We start from the raw sequence: 15,262 nt of genomic DNA on the forward strand, positions 1-15,262 counted from the left end.
CAACTCGTTATTGGAAAGGTTGCCATTCTTAGCGTCTTCAATCCCCGAGACTGCTTACTCTTCGCTATGCAGCATAGGTTACCCGACGCAGCATGTTACGGTCACCGAAGAGCGCCTCAGATGCAGTATTTAAGGTCATTATATTCCCTCGTGGATATACAAAAATGCCATTCCCATCCCATCGTAACCATCCTTAACGCCAACGCTCGTGCATCAAAACAAACTCAGAATGCCACCGTCGGGTGCGTCTATTCATTCATCAATCATCCTCTATACCTCCGCTCCCACTCCCTCTCACTCTCGCTACTTCCGCCCTCAAACCCATCCTCCCCTCTCCGCGGCGGCGCCTCAAAGCTGAAGCGCTTGAACTCCCTTTCCGCAGTCGCCGTCTCGAAACTTGTCGCGCCGCTGCGATGTGACGATTGCGGCGGACTTACCGGCTGGGGCGGAGGACTTCGCTGCTGCTGTAGCGCCGAGAAGTGCAGCTCATCGGGTCGGGCGTAGTTGTGCTTCTTGGGGATGTCGGAGCCAGCGCTTGTGGGGGAAGGGGCGCTGTAGTGCTTGTTGGGGGGAGTCGGAGGATGCGAGGTCAGAGGAGCGTGAGCACTGTAGTCGCGCTTCTTGGGGAGATCGGAGCTTGAGCCGGAAGCGGTTCCGCTGTAATCGATCTTTCTGGGGAGGTTGGAAGCCGAGCTAGAGGCAACAGCGCTGTGGCTGTGCTTCTGCGGGAGCTCCGAAGCCCATGGGTTGTTCGACACTGGTGAGTAGACATGCTTCCGCGGGATATCAGCGGCCTCGGAGCGGAGCGGACTGGGCTGGTACACGTGTTTCCGTGGGACTTCTGCGCTAGATTGACGCGACTTCAGGGGTGTAACGTTGCCCGAACGCTCTTTGACAGGCGTAATGGCGTCGTAATCGGGTGGGTGGGCCTTGTTCACTTCGCTGTTCGCCTCGAGTTTGCGGATCGCGTCTTCGATAGAGTTGCCCATATCCACAGCATTCATGTCATGGTTGCCGATCTCATTCCTCAGCGACGACTGACCGGCCGACCTACTACCCCGATTTTGGTGCTCCATAACGGGTATCGACCCACGTGGGAGCTGCGATTCGCGGAGCGGCCAATCGGTTGGAATGTCAGGGACGGGCGGCGTGTTTTCGTTGACGTAGGTGTTGCGCGTTGGGTCCCAGACCGAGCCTTCGGACGTGTTAGAGTGGCGCTGGAGACTGGTCACTGAGCCAGCACCAGAGGCGCGCTTGATCTTCCAGTGACCGGACTTGGGATCCACTTCCAGAATCGAGGATGGATAACGCAGGGAATCGGCCAGCGTGCGGGTGTCGTCAAAAAGCGAGGATTCGTACTCGTGCAGCGTCTCGCTTGAGCCGTTGGGGTGGAGAACACCGATTCCGAAGGGGCCGGTCGAAGTGCGCTTGAGGTTTTTCTCGTTGCCGATAATGTCTACATGGTAGCGGCCACCGGGCCTGTTTGAGTAATCTCCAACTTTCTTGGAGCCGTCCGGGACGTAGAAGCGCAGGTCCACTCGGGTCACGGCGTAGAAGATTACTACGAGGATCTCGGTTGCGAAGTTGAAAACGTAGAAGCACCACCTGGAATAGTACCACGGTGCGTCAATTTCCTGGCCCTGGTGGATGCGGAGCGGGTAGTTCGGAAGCCATGCGGTAACGCAGCGAAAGATCTGCCCGACAGACAGAATGGCTACGGCAATTAGAAGGATCACAACATTGTTCCTGAGTCGGCCAGCCCCAAACTTCTCGACTCTGCGCCGTGGGAAAATGAGCGAAAGGATAACCATGGGGATTGGCGCGAAGCAGAAAGCAGCGAAGTACGTGTTGCCCGCAAGTTGCAAGTAGCGATCGATATCGAGCGTAGTCGTGTTCAGCGTGAAGAATTGCTGGATAGCGCCCACGACCAGCAATATCAAGGAGAGAATGAGGCAGACGATCGCTAGTCTGTGCAGTATTCGGTATGGCATCGACCATCCAAAGAGTGGGTGCTGCGCTCGGATAACTCGCTGGATGAAGAACCAGTTGACGATATACAGAATGATCGTTCCGACGTAGACGAAGACCTGGGCTGCGATTCCAAGGCCGACGTTTGTGGAGTGGCACGCCCATGCTATCCTAAGGGACATGGTTATTATCCGTATCTGGCAGAATCCTGGTTCGTGGTAAGTAAAGACTCAAAGGCTGCTGCTGGCTGAACAGGGGCAGTTGAAACGTACCGAATAGCGCTCCATTAAACACGAACTTGTGCCCTCTGGCCTTGTTCTTCTTGAAGATTTTGATATGTATAATGCCGAAGACGACATAGAGAAAGAGAAAGACCGCCGTTACTGGGATATCTGGTATAATATCTGGCCGACCGCCCAAACTCGCATTGTGAGGCGCATATGGAGGACCCGATTGCTGTTGCGCAGCCTTGGAAAACATTAGCTTCGCACACATAGGATACACTGTAAACACTCACAACCTGATCCTGACCACCCGTCGAAGACATATCGAACAGTCGCAACACGACCAAACGTCTCTCCACGCAAAAGTTCAAGAGGGGCAGAAGCGGGCTGCGCCGATATCTACACGGCCGTCCATATATCAGAAGACCTTACGAGCTGTAAGATGGAGTGGGGCCGGAACGGGATATGATTGCCTTAGACCCAGGAATAGCATGCAGCTACCCAGATGAATGACGAAGGCGTGGGCACGACATACACGAAACGGCATTAGGAACCCAATGGGATGAAGGCGGGCTTAGCCCCTTCGCTCTGGAGCGTGCTGCGGTTTGTGGTTCTTGCTTAGGTTTGACGGGTCGACGCCTTGCTGGATTGGGGTGCCGGTGGTAGCTGTGCGCCGTTGCCCACGCGTCGCTGCGTTCTGCAGGTCGTAATAAGCATAGTTTCTTCTTCCGAAAACTGTCCGTGGCGCTCGCCATACTCCTCTATACCATTATGCGCTCCGGAGCCCAGGAACAATGTCTGCTTCTCCTGCGGGAAACTCGTCTGTTTCAGAACAGAAACAGACTTGATGTTCCCTCACCAAGCACGGCCAAACCATGCTGACGATACCTCGCGTGAGCCGCAGCGTGTTGTGTTGAGGCCTAAGTGTCGGCTCTCCACACGCAAATCCGGAAGATCGACCAGGGCGTAGCTCGGCTGATCCCAAGGACGACGATGAGTGGATGGAGGCTGCGGTCGGCGGGACGGCAAGCTGACTCCGCGAATGACGGTGGAGATCGGTGCGGAATGCCTGTTCGCCGACGCTCGCTTCGTATGCCCAATCCGGAGATAGGCGTGAATGGCCAACCGCAGCGAAGCAGGATCTAGATTCGACTCATGGGTCGTGGCTTGGACAGGACCACTGTCAGATGTATGAGTGAGCCATGTCTCGCGCTGAGTATCAAAGCCACGCGATAGGCAGTGCTGTGCCTCGTTGAAAGGCTTCTCGGCGTCGTAGGCCTCTTTATCCGAGCAGAGCTGCATACTGGCGGACGAAACGTCGGGAATGTCCCGATCGTGCACAGTTGAAGTGCATCCTGCATGCCCCTGTGGTACGCCCTATCAAGGCCGTTGTAATCTCTTAGCGACATGATTCATAATCCACGACCTTGCCGGTATCCGGCACGCCAACGTTGGGCAAGCACAACTCCACATCTTCTCCCTCCAGCCTGTCTCCAAAAGCAAGCGTGTACTCTCTCTGGGATACCTCGACAAACGTGTCATAAATACCATCTTCCTTCATCTTGTCCCTTACGAGATCTGTCACACCGCCTAGTATCGCAGCGACGGTGGTAACCTTGCTATCCCATGACACAAAGCTACTGATACCGGCGCCATCCACCCTCTCAGACTCTGTGGAGCCGTACAGGTTCTGCATGCCTTTGCCGTCAACCATGTTTTTCCACCACGCAAGACCAACGTTTCGATCGAAGAGGACGGTAGGGAAGACCGAGTAGGGAGTAATGACATCGAGCTCCTGCACGGGCAGAAACGAGATGCTCGGAACACCGGCGTTTGAAATGTACCCTAGGATCTGACCAGACTCGTCCGTGACGTTGTTTACTGAAGCATACATTCCTGGGACGCCGTTCAAGAATGAGTTGCACGTCCGCGCTCGCTCCGCGTTGTGGAAAATGCGCTTGATGAGCAACACATCGGTGTACGGCATTTCCAAGAGCTTCCACTGCTCGTGGCTTGAAAACCAGTAACCCTTCTGAACCGTGACATCTCCAAGGGAAGTATTGGAATGCCACTCGGTAGCAACAACCTGGGTTCGTTTGACGGTCCAGAGCTCTTCCTTCTTCGCGGTGTTGAGGTCCGAGAACAGATATAACCACCACGTGAAGAGCTCCCCCTCGTACGGATCGTTAAGAGTCTGATTGCCTTCGCACATGTACGACTGATCAGGCCCGCCAAGGGGCTCCGATTGGTTTCCAATGGCGGTGACAGCGCAGACACGTCCTGTGCCGTTATAAAAAACCTGCCGTCGTCAGGACCTTCAACGAACAGCTAGACCCGGAGCTATGGTTCTACCTCAGTTGCTGTGGTTTTGGTGTAGTCTAGCCAGGCTTGCCAACCACGTGCCAGATCCGTAAACTCGGACTGATTCGAGCGTTCAAGTGCCTGGACCGCCCCATAGACCGCCCATAGCAGCTCGCTACACAAGAGTCAATGATAATTCCTTCGCAAGATGTGTGGGGCTCAATAACCCGTTGTCAAGAGCAGGTACTCTGTTGACCCAGTCCAAAGTGGGTCGGATATCAGTCTCGTTGCTTAGGAACCACGGAAGAAACCCCCCAAAGCCAGGGTACGTCTGGTTGAACTGGACGTATGTCTTGAGCTTCTTCTCTAGGATCTCATAGGCGATTCGTGGCGTGCTCTGAGGCTCTTCGGGAGATAAGAAGCGTGCTGCGAAAGAACTACCGGCAACGGCATGCGCAAGAATCATAACGTGCAGAGATTCTTTGCTGGCTGCACTAAAAGGATGGAGGCCACTGAAGTTGGCCGTGCCTGTGATGGGATCTAGCAAGGTACCATCGAACGTCATGCCGTTTGCTTGGTTGTATCCGACATTATTCTGATGGAAGTGACCTTCCCAGTATAACAGGTCCCAAACAAAGGCATCACTGTCGGATAGGACATCTTCCAGAGAGTACTGAGGGGAGAATCGACATTTCGGAGTCTCACGGAGGGGCGGTCCCACTGATGTAGCCGCAGGTAGCAACGATATGGTAAACAAAAGAGAAAAGAACTTGATTCGGCAGTCCATAGCGCAGAGAGAGCGGGACGTGAGGAGGGTAGAATAAGGTTTGTAGGAGCTTTGCTCCTACGGAAGAAAATGAGGCAGTTCGGGATGACGAGCCACCGGTGTCTGACCCCGCTCAAGGCGGCTCAGGAACGAGATATGATCTGCGAACTGGCACATCGTGTGCCGACGACGAATTTCTGTTTTGCGGGGTCAAGGAATACGATGCGGGCAGCACATCAGCAAGAATAGGAAGGTCCTGATCGTGACGGGTGGTTCATCGAAGCTGCCAGCGTTCATCTGAGAATGGCCCGGAGAGAGCCCACGGCGGTGAAGGCATTCAATACTGAGACCCAACTGAACGGACAAGAGATGGCCTGGGAGGTGAATGCTTGAAGCGCACGTCTGGTGAAAGGCGCTTGTGCGCACAGACCACTCGTTCTATCCCACAAAGCGGAAGCCGAGCTGCGATGTGCTTGAGGACGATCCACCATGCCCTTCGAGCACAACGAACTATGCCACCAACTCGCGACAACCACAGACATCGAAGCAGATCACAATCAAGGTCTCCATATCGAGAACCACGCCATCACAAGCCCCATCGCTCTCGCCATCCGCGATCCCGTTCGCGTTCCCCGCCTCGCGACGATGGAGGACACCACAAGCGCCGTCGCTCGCGCTCTCCTCCACGCCCGGTAGTGCTGCCGTATAATTCCAAACAGCTCTCAAAGCGCCAGTTTCAGGAGTACAAGCCGCTTTTCCAGTCATATCTCGATATCCAGAAGCAGATTACCCTAGATGATCTAGATGAGCGCGAAGCCAAGGGTCGCTGGAAGAGCTTCGTTGGACGATGGTACGTACCATTCTCTTCATCGCGGCAGCGGAAGGGACAAGTATGCTAACACTGGTGAGGAATCGTGGAGACCTAGCACGGAGCTGGTATGAACCTTCGATGCTGAAAACAGCCCAAGAAACTGTTCAGTCCTTCCGACGAAGCTCCCCGAAGCCCCGAAGGCGCGGATCACCCGAGTACAATTCACGCAAAGACGCGGAGCCTCAAAGTGACGATGACGATTTCGGGCCTCCGCCACCGCCGGATGTAGGAAATCGGCATCCGGGTCATGGGCCCACCATACCCAAACTTGACGATTTAGCGCTGAGGGATGAATTTCGAGAAGAGGACCGCGCACGCGAGCGAGCCAACTACGTCGACGATATTCGATATGAACGAAAGGTAGACCGGAAAACACAGAAAGAACGGCTGGAGGAGCTTGCCCCACGAGCAGACCCAGGATCACGCGAGCGCCAGCTGGAGAAGAAGCGTGAGACAACCAACACTCTCAAAGATTTTCGCGATGCGAAGGAAGGCGGGGATGTCGAGATAGGCGACGCTGATCTGTTGGGCGACGATAGTATCGAGGGTTACCAAAAGCGAAAGGTGGAAGCCGAGCGGCAGAAGAGCGAGAGGGAGATTCGGCGGGAGGAGATACTACGGGCAAGAGCGGCCGAACGAGAAGAACGACTAGCAGATCGGAGGGCGAAGGAAGCACAGACGATGGTGTATCTAAAGGCCATTGCCAAGGAACGCTTCGGATAAAGGAGTCGATGTTCGCTTGACATTTAGAAGGTGTTATGTAGAAGGTCTTATTACAATGGTACGGGCTCAGCAGCCTTGAAGAAACCCGAATATCCCACGGATGGATACCCAGCAATGGTATTGAAATGCCCTGCGACGCCCTGAACATGCCCTTTGACGCCGTTGCCCTCTTAGATGTGGAAATCTTGGGATACAGATTCGGTTCGAGGTTCTATCTGCTTCTACTCGTCCTCAAGGATGGAGGTGGCTAGCGGCCCGAAGAACGGAACTTCGTAGTGATCGAGGGTTGCCGCTATATAGAGTAAGACTAAGCGTCAAATAATAGCGTTCACTGCTTACCATCTTGATATGCGTGCCATGTGAGGAACCCAATCAGACCTAGGTCTCCTACGAATAGAAGCCACGATATTATGCTCGACCAGCTGAAGATGATGTGAATGACGAAGACGAATGCGAAGAGCAAGCTCGACTGCCACGCATGGAACCTAGACCTCCGTTAGCTCTAATCCCTCCATCCCTTCACTCCCTTCTCATAACCATACCTCACATAATCACTCCTATGCTCCAACACCAGAAGCAGCACTGGGCCTGCAGGCGGTAGGAGCAAATAAGCCAAACACGCCTCATAATCCATCCTCAACCCCAACCTCGTCTGGAACATATCCACCTCTTCCCTATGCCCGCCAAACCCGCCCGGCGTATTCCATGCTACCCGCTCAGGCTCCTGCGGTTGCTGGCCCTGGAAGTAGTCATGCTGCTGTCCATATTGATGGGTGGTCGGAGAGGTGAGTGCGCCGGTGCCGATGTTGCGGGAGCGGTCGAGAGAGGTGCGTGGGGAGCGGGTTGGGGAGGTTATTGCGGGCGGCGGAGAGAGGGCGCGTGTGGTTTCGGGAATGTCCTGGTAGGGCGCGAAGTTTGCCATCTTTGTTAGCGATGGGGTGCAGAGGTTGAAGGAGGAGAAAGCTGTCAACCCGAGATCGTGACAACTGGAAGGATGTCTGCGACACGTAGGGCTGAGGAAGCGGCATGCATTGAAATGACGCGCTCGGGCAGGGTCTAAGCTCCCACCCGGAAGCGGCTAGACCCGCACGTGAGTCTCTAAGAACTTGGAAGCACATCCACAGGCACAGGTCGTTATCTCGAGAAACATTCTGCCGTGCGACCTGTCACTACTCAACAATAGCGCTGTATCCCACTCATAGAACCCCCTTCAGTTGCCTCCCAAGGTTACCCCACGTTCGAAAGGAAAATGGCGAACGTCAGGTGAGCCTAAGCTTCCAGAACCTCGGGCTACGTTGCCGTCACCGTCACAAGTCCATAATCGAGGCATTCAATCCTCGCCGTTCTGGCTCACCCCATGGAGCCGTGACACCTCATCTCACATGAATGTGGCTCGGCAGAGGTGCTTGGATTACACATATAAAGTAAGGGCTTGCTGTTTCGCACACCGCCTGGCACTCCAACTTCTGTACCTGTGCGCTGCAACTACCCGATACCGGTATCCATTTAACTCGACCCGTACATTTCCGAATCGTGGAAGCCTTCCAAACTGCACCCTCAGATTCCTTCACTGTTAAGCGACCTGTCTCGAGACTGCCTACGATTCTTTTATTCGAAGCTCAACTCGTCGACTTGTGTACAGGGCTTCCTGTAGGTTCTCAGAATGTGTATCGCCATTGTGACGACTGAGCATCCTCAGTATCCCCTCATCATACTGAACAACCGAGATGTATTTCCTAGCCGTCTCTGAATCTTTGCTGCGATCGCTAACATTCGAAATAGGAATATCTGCACCGACCCACACAAGAAGCAACATGGTGGCCAGAACCCGACACCCAAGTCCTCGGAGGCTACGACCTGCATCGGCCAGCCCGCGGTACCTGGCTTGGCGTGACTCGCCAAGGTCGAGTCGCAGTCCTCACCAACTACCGTGAGGAGGGTGAAGCCATCATCGAAGGTGCCCGAAGCCGGGGACTCATTCCTAATGCATGGCTCAAGTCGGATCCGAAGGCCAGTGAATCAGCGGAGCAGTTCGCTAAGAGAATGATCCAGGAGGATGGTGTGAAAGGTGTGGGAGGCTTTAGCCTGCTCTACGGTTTCATGCAAGACGTCGTCAAGGGCGGAAAAGGCCTCAGAATTATCTCCAATCGGACCCCCGATATCGACGGCGTGATAATCCTCGCCACAAAACCAGGGGAGACACACGCTCTCAGCAATGCAGCCTACGGTGACCGCTCATGGCCGAAAATCGTGAACGGAGAGAAATGGACCGTAGAAGCTATCAGGACGAGCGTGGAAAAGAACGAAACCCGAGATCAGCTTGTGGACCGGTTGATCGACATTCTAAGCATCGACACTATGCCAAAGCAGAAAGAGAACGAGGAATGGGATATGTACTTGAACCAACTTCGGCATAGCATCTTCATCCCATCGATTGGGAGGGACGATCTTGAAGAACTGAAGATGCCCGCTCATGAAATCGGCGACGTGGTCAAGCAGAGGGCTGCGCACGCGACGGACGGTGTCTATGGGACGCAGAAGAATATTGTTATTCTGGTAGATCGGGAGGGCAAGGTCTTCTATCTTGAACGGACGCTCTTCGATCGGGATGCGAAACCGATTGAGAAGGGCAAAGGCGATGCGACGTTCGAATTCCAGGTCGAGGGTTGGTAACATGAGGATGACTGAGGAGGATGCAACGGACAATTGCGGATTAGACTAGGCACAAGACCGGCCATTTGCAGGCGTAACGGGATCTGTATAATATTTAGCAGTATTGCTTCAAGCATGGATCCTGATTGCATACAACCACTACTGATAGAATGCCGAGCTAGCAAGCTACATAAATGTGTACCTGCCCTATTGCCATATCCTCTTTGGTCGGATTATGGAAATGGCAATGTATGCAGCGCTTGTGCTACTTCAGCCTTGGCGGTCCACGGGCACTGGTGCGGGTAGTGAATGAGGTGACGTCTTCCCGCCCTTAGTTTCGGCAAAGCATCAACAAACTTCCGCTCACGAGCCAAGCTCACCACCTCTTTGCCTCCACCTTGACTATGGCTACCTAATATTACCTCTTTTCTTTGATACGCCTTCCCGACCTCGATACAGCCCGAAATCCCTCTTGCTATGGCGTCGCTCCCGCCGCAACGGCCAGCCTCCCAGCGGAGGGCATCTCCGCCCGCCGAATCATCCTCCTCGCAGCAGAACCAGCCAGCTCGCCAGAGCAGCTTCTCCGCCTCCGCGGATTCCCAAACCCTCCTCCTAAACTCTCCGCCCTCACAATCAGCACAGCCCGCCGAATCAGCGCAGCGCGACGCATCATCATCTTCAACGCCGAAGGAGGCTCCGCAACCAGAGAAGGAACCCCGCAAGTGCTGGATATGCTTCAACGATGAAACCGAGGACGATGAAAATACCTCAGAATGGCGGTCGCCATGTCCCTGCGTACTAGTAGCGCACGAGAAATGCCTCCTAGACTGGATAGCTGATATGGAGGCACCTAGTTCACGGCGGCGCGTTGGTGGGAAGTCGGGAAAGATACTGTGTCCACAGTGCAAGTCTGAGATACGGCTTGAGCGGCCGCGTAGCTTGGTCGTGGATACGGTGCGCATGATGGAGCGGCTGACGGGCATGATGTTGCTCCCAGGCTTCATCTTTGTGACAGCGACAGCGGCGTATACGACGCTGACGCTGGCGGGCACGCATACGGTGTATGAGATCTTTGGGACGGAGGACGCGCTGCAGATTCTGGGGCCGCTGTACCAGCCGCCAAACCCGCGGGACACCTCGGTTGCGATACGGCTATACAACCACCTGCGAAACCACTGGAGGTTAGATGTCGGTCTGCCGCTGATCCCCACAGTTCTCGTTGCCAGCCGGACATCCCTCGCAGACTCCTTCCTCCCCTTCCTCCCGCTCATATTTTTCGTCAGCGGAGGCACGCCGCAGGATGAGATGCTGCAGTTCTCGTGGCCACCGAGCGCAGCCTTCACGGTCGCCACGCTGCCCTACGTTCGCGGCATCTACAACGCATACTACGAGCGCGTCTGGCTACCGCGTGAGCAGCGATGGCTGAAGGAGATCCAGCCTCGGTCTGGCGCAGACGACAATGCCGACGCCCAAGACGCCCACGCCCAAGCCGATAACATCCTCGACGCGCTCGCAGACGAAGACGAGGACGATAACGACGTCGTAGAAATCGAAGTCGACTTCGACATTTTCGCAGACTGGAATAACGGCGGAGCAGCGGATAATAACGACGCGGCTGAGAATCCGCCAGTACCTATTGCGCGCGGCCCAGCGCCCCCTCTAGACGCACCGCCGATGGATGACGAAGCGCCTCCGCTCATCGACATGAACGACGAGAATCAGGAAGCCGCGCCCGCACCGAACGTCCCTCAACAACCCGCCCACCCCCGCCGCCAACGCATCCGCCGCGAGCGCAACATCGGCTTCAGCACCACGGGCCTCGCCGACACCATCCTCGGGGCCCTCATCTTCCCCTCCATAGCCGCAGCCGTAGGCGAAGCGCTCAAGCACGCGCTCCCGAAATCATGGGTAACGCCGCCTGCATCAGGGAAACCCACCGGTTTTCTGCAAGCCAAATGGGGAAGGAGTATCGTCGGAGGTTGTCTTTTCGTCGGTATGAAGGATGCGGTGCTACTCTACGTGCGGTGGAAAATGGCTCAGAACCATCGTATGAGGAGGGTGCTGGATTATGATCGGAGCAAGGACAAGAATAAGAAGTCTAGTAGCAGAACACGAGCTTGAGTACTAGGGTCGGGTCTATAGATGGTGATTTTCATACAGCCGCGGGCATACTGGGAAATGGGTCACGCATTTGTGCATCTGGTCGAGAGTGTCACATAGCTTGGGCTGGCTCGCTGGAGGGGGTCTTTGAATGATGTGACTCAATGAAACATCCCCAATAATGGGATATTCTTCAAACAGCATCTTCACTTATTCTACGTGTTTGATAACACCATATTCATGAGTAACACCACCCCTATAGAGATCTCTACGATCTACGCTCTAATAGAGCTTTTTGAGCATCACCGACATCCTTGTACGCTTTTGAGTCTGCCATGCCTCGGCCTTCTTTTCGTGATCACGCACAGAGTAAAAAGAAACCCACGATAGCAATGCCCCAAAAGTCGGCATTGGAGCCTTTTGCCACCTTGAGCGACGTAAAAGTGCAAAAAAGAAGATATTTGGCGGTACTGGGAATCGAACTGTAACATTGTTAGTCCGATGCTCGCATTGTGACTTTTAGTCCTCAGAAGTGAGGGCCAACCTACCCCAGGCTGGCGCGGCCACAACGCGACGTCATACCACTAGACCATACCACCGTATGCTTGTATGCTTGATTGATGAGTGTTTCAAATAATACTTGGTAAATATAGTGTAGGCAAAAATTTTGACGTCTGAGTTGTGACGTCTGAGCGATTATTGAGAGATGAGTCGGAGCGAAGTGGGGTACGGCCAAAGTTTGCAAGATGACGCAGGTGAAAGAAGTGGTCTGTGCGGCGGGGCTTTTGTTCGATACTACTAATGGTCCACGGGTACTTCCCGCTTTTCGTCGACTTTGCGCCTTTCGTGATATACTACGAAAACATACGGCACGGCACATACTATTGAATGTTCCTAACAACGCTTTGCGCACAAAACATAGCATCGGAGAGCGCAGACATTGACTTGCGGGCAAATCGCTAGGCCCAGACCGAACAACCAGCGCGCTCGGCGGGTCATGACCAGACGCATGCGCACATGGTAGAAGGTAAGAGCCACGCTGTTGCGCTCGCTAAGCCGGCACTCCATATGCACATGAGCTAAAGCCATTGTGCAGGGAGATCACGCCGCCAAACTCGCGGCAAACAACCCCGGTCATATGGCTTTGACCAATTCAGTTTCCTAGACGAAGGCGAGGATGGCGAGCCTATCGAAGCTTCAGACGTAGAAGACAATGCGCCAAAGAAGAGAAGGAAGAGGAAAGACGATGAGTTCGTTCCTGTCGAGGATGACGAGGACGAAGCGGACGAGTCTCTAGGAGAAGACATAGGCGACGAGGAGGACGACGGTGCCGAACCGATCGAGGAAGAGCTACCGCGTGGCGAGTCCGTCATCGATGTCAACTCCGACAGAGAACTCGACACCCATAGTCCCGGGCCCGGACGAGGAAGCAAAGGAGCCAAAGCAAAACCCGCTGGACGCGGCGGCGGTCCCAGTTATAAACCCGGCAGCCGTTATTTAATAGGCGCCAGTGCGGAGAAGCATGCAAGAGGGGCCGCAGACTGGGGGACAGGAGGGCAGGAGATGCGGCTGAAGGATCTGTTTGGACCCACCCACGACGACCTAAAGCCGGTCTTGTTGACGAGGGATAAGTGGAAGCTTCAGGAGACGTTTCCGAGCCGGTCGCAGGGCGGTCCGCAAAGGTCGTTCTTTGTTCCGGAAGAGGGACCGGAGAAGGAAACCAAAGCGACGAGGAAGTGGTATCAAGAGGATGGACGCGCAGCCTTCGCTGCAGGGCAAAAGAGTAGGGAGCTGAGAGAAGAGGAGGCTCAAACGTACATGGCGAACCTGGGACCGGACTCAACCAATCTCCTCATGGGCAATGTCAAGAAGCCGCTGCTCTACACTTTGAGGAAGGGTGAATACATGAGCGTGGCGAAGCCATTCAGTCCCGAAACAAGCAGGAAAGGCTGGGTTTTCAACCTCGGGTCCAAGATCCAAGAGGCGCAATGGGTGGAAAGCGGTACCCAATACCTCGCCGTCGCCGTCGAGCAAAAGCAGACAACCGGCCGCCATCACAAGCCGCTAGAGAACCCGAAGGCTCCGGCTTTCTCGCCTACGAAGGGCTTCGCGGCGTCGATACAGATCTGGGCTTTTGACTCCCTTGCGAATGGCGATATGGATACGACGAAGGAACCTAGGCTCGAGCAAGTGATTTGCACAGATTGGGGCTTGCCAAGGCAGTTCAGATGGTGGCCAATCGGCGCAGCAGATTCGATGGAGCCCTCGAACAACGGCAGCAGGATCCGTCTCGGACTGCTTGCGGGTATTTGGACGGATGGCAAAGTAAGGATTCTAGATGTCTCCCACCGCAAGCCTGAACAGGATCCGATGGAGACACAGTATATGCATTACTCCAAGTCCGCATTCGAAGTTTCCTTTGCGGACACGATCCCAGCGTGTCTGCACTGGCTATCAGCGACCACGCTCGCAGTCGGTACAGCGTCAGGCAACCTCGCAGTCTGGACTCTAACGCGACCGGAAACTTTCCCACCTGCAAATGCAGGGGACGTCGACAGCTTCATCCCGCAACCCTGGTTCTATAAACAAGTAGCAGACACCTACATCCTGAGCCTCACCTCCGGCTACCCCTCCCGCCCACACTACCTCTCCATAACGACGGCCGACGGCTTCGCCCGGCTCTTCGATCTGCGCTCCCCCGTCGCCGACGCCTGCTCCTCGGTGCGTAGTCGCATACTCGTCCTCACCCAAGCATGGCACGAGCAAACGCAATCCTTCGTCATGCCCGACGAGTACTACATGCTGAAGCATAACACCATCCGACGCTACTATGCGAATATATACAGTATGCGAATCAACAGCTCAGTAACGTGCTGCGCGACAAGCCTGGTCCAGCCTTGCGTGCTGCTGGGTGGTACGGATGGTACGGTGCTGGGGAGTAATCCGGTCGCGAAGGTGCTGAATAGTAAGAAGCTTCCTTGGCAACAGCCTTGGTTCAAGCATGAATGGAGGCCGCCAGTCGAAGAGTTGACGCTGAGGGTGAAGGGCCAGAATGGGGCGCAGGGTAGTGGGACGAATAGCCAATCTCCTCCTACTGATACCGCCCCTAGCGATGAAAACGCTGCTCCTCACGCTCAACACGGTGGCGCAACTCCTGCAGCACCTCCAAGTAGCGCATCCCCTGTGGTCGCGACAACCTCCAATGTCCCGCCACAAATCCTCTCCCAACCCTTAATCCGCATTACGGAAGGGTACCGCGCTCAACAACCCGGCATACACTACCCAGACGCATTCCAGCGCTACAAAGACGGGGCCAAATATATCACCATCTATGAGGAGAAGTCTGCCATTACGAAGCTTGCCTGGAATCCAAGTCTGAAGTGCGGGACGTGGGCGGCCGCGGGGATGGCGAGTGGACTGTTGAGGGTGGAGGATTTAGGCATCTAAGCGAGGAACAGAAAGGAAAGGGCTTAGCGATGGGGGTAGGATGTATAATGGTGTAAGTTGCGAGGTCTGAGCGAACTAGCAGATAATAAGTGATCGTTACCGCCTAGAGAGTCACAGTGACGGAGCCCATCACATGACATTGCAAACCGACATGTACTAGCTAAGCAACGTCAGGAAACCAACTGAAGTACGTCTATGTGAAGACTTGAA

General features: G+C 54.8%; 7 protein-coding genes across 7 annotated transcripts; 4 read left to right on the top strand and 3 right to left on the bottom strand.

Moving 5' to 3' along the window:
* Positions 1-198: 198 nt before the first annotated feature.
* BU26DRAFT_101906 (uncharacterized protein) lies at positions 199-2,602 on the bottom strand. Its single transcript, XM_033819296.1, has 3 exons — positions 2,486-2,602; positions 2,241-2,436; positions 199-2,176 (listed from the first exon to the last, which is right to left on the bottom strand). Exons 1-3 carry the CDS (start codon positions 2,513-2,515, stop codon positions 264-266), a joined length of 2,139 nt encoding a protein of 712 aa, XP_033679426.1. The 5' UTR covers positions 2,516-2,602; the 3' UTR covers positions 199-263.
* Positions 2,603-3,476: 874 nt separating this feature from the next.
* BU26DRAFT_464662 (putative GPI anchored protein) lies at positions 3,477-5,780 on the bottom strand. Its single transcript, XM_033825171.1, has 3 exons — positions 4,721-5,780; positions 4,545-4,668; positions 3,477-4,491 (listed from the first exon to the last, which is right to left on the bottom strand). The coding sequence occupies exons 1-3, from the start codon at positions 5,278-5,280 to the stop codon at positions 3,592-3,594; spliced, it is 1,584 nt and encodes a 527-aa protein (XP_033679427.1). The 5' UTR covers positions 5,281-5,780; the 3' UTR covers positions 3,477-3,591.
* Positions 5,491-6,853, top strand: BU26DRAFT_543062 (uncharacterized protein; the record flags this gene model as incomplete). The annotated part of the gene is made up of 2 exons (XM_033831678.1): positions 5,491-6,109; positions 6,169-6,853. Exons 1-2 carry the CDS (start codon positions 5,727-5,729, stop codon positions 6,851-6,853), a joined length of 1,068 nt encoding a protein of 355 aa, XP_033679428.1. The 5' UTR covers positions 5,491-5,726.
* On the bottom strand, positions 6,701-7,856 carry BU26DRAFT_523075 (uncharacterized protein). The gene is made up of 3 exons (XM_033829953.1): positions 7,396-7,856; positions 7,193-7,338; positions 6,701-7,145 (listed from the first exon to the last, which is right to left on the bottom strand). Exons 1-3 carry the CDS (start codon positions 7,773-7,775, stop codon positions 7,075-7,077), a joined length of 597 nt encoding a protein of 198 aa, XP_033679429.1. The 5' UTR covers positions 7,776-7,856; the 3' UTR covers positions 6,701-7,074.
* A 517-nt stretch (positions 7,857-8,373) lies between these two features.
* Positions 8,374-9,691, top strand: BU26DRAFT_491983 (DUF833-domain-containing protein). Its single transcript, XM_033826099.1, has 2 exons — positions 8,374-8,582; positions 8,636-9,691. The coding sequence occupies exons 1-2, from the start codon at positions 8,517-8,519 to the stop codon at positions 9,524-9,526; spliced, it is 957 nt and encodes a 318-aa protein (XP_033679430.1). The 5' UTR covers positions 8,374-8,516; the 3' UTR covers positions 9,527-9,691.
* A 291-nt stretch (positions 9,692-9,982) lies between these two features.
* Positions 9,983-11,593, top strand: BU26DRAFT_399443 (uncharacterized protein; the record flags this gene model as incomplete). Its single annotated transcript, XM_033822781.1, has 1 exon — positions 9,983-11,593. A coding segment is annotated over one exon (1,611 nt), but the record flags the coding sequence as incomplete, so codon positions are not given.
* An 853-nt stretch (positions 11,594-12,446) lies between these two features.
* BU26DRAFT_523077 (uncharacterized protein) lies at positions 12,447-15,224 on the top strand. The gene is made up of 2 exons (XM_033829954.1): positions 12,447-12,632; positions 12,702-15,224. The coding sequence occupies exons 1-2, from the start codon at positions 12,623-12,625 to the stop codon at positions 15,050-15,052; spliced, it is 2,361 nt and encodes a 786-aa protein (XP_033679432.1). The 5' UTR covers positions 12,447-12,622; the 3' UTR covers positions 15,053-15,224.
* Positions 15,225-15,262: the final 38 nt, after the last annotated feature.

Source organism: Trematosphaeria pertusa (genome assembly GCF_010094035.1).
Source record: "Trematosphaeria pertusa strain CBS 122368 unplaced genomic scaffold BU26scaffold_15, whole genome shotgun sequence".
Lineage (NCBI taxonomy): Eukaryota > Fungi > Ascomycota > Dothideomycetes > Pleosporales > Trematosphaeriaceae > Trematosphaeria > Trematosphaeria pertusa.

Coding starts and splice junctions, on each gene's coding strand:
- BU26DRAFT_101906 (XM_033819296.1), bottom strand. CDS start 2,515: ATGTCTTCGACGGGTGGTCAGGATCAGGTT. Junction 2,437..2,485: donor CGGGTGGTCAGGATCAGGTT/GTGAGTGTTTAC, acceptor ATGTTTTCCAAG/GCTGCGCAACAGCAATCGGG. Junction 2,177..2,240: donor GTTTAATGGAGCGCTATTCG/GTACGTTTCAAC, acceptor ACCACGAACCAG/GATTCTGCCAGATACGGATA.
- BU26DRAFT_464662 (XM_033825171.1), bottom strand. CDS start 5,280: ATGGACTGCCGAATCAAGTTCTTTTCTCTTTTGTTTACCATATCGTTG. Junction 4,669..4,720: donor GTACCTGCTCTTGACAACGG/GTTATTGAGCCC, acceptor ACTCTTGTGTAG/CGAGCTGCTATGGGCGGTCT. Junction 4,492..4,544: donor CCAAAACCACAGCAACTGAG/GTAGAACCATAG, acceptor TGACGACGGCAG/GTTTTTTATAACGGCACAGG.
- BU26DRAFT_523075 (XM_033829953.1), bottom strand. CDS start 7,775: ATGGCAAACTTCGCGCCCTACCAGGACATTCCCGAAACCACACGCGCC. Junction 7,339..7,395: donor CATAGGAGTGATTATGTGAG/GTATGGTTATGA, acceptor ACGGAGGTCTAG/GTTCCATGCGTGGCAGTCGA. Junction 7,146..7,192: donor ATGGCACGCATATCAAGATG/GTAAGCAGTGAA, acceptor TACTCTATATAG/CGGCAACCCTCGATCACTAC.
- BU26DRAFT_491983 (XM_033826099.1), top strand. CDS start 8,517: ATGTGTATCGCCATTGTGACGACTGAGCATCCTCAGTATCCCCTCATC. Junction 8,583..8,635: donor TCATACTGAACAACCGAGAT/GTATTTCCTAGC, acceptor CATTCGAAATAG/GAATATCTGCACCGACCCAC.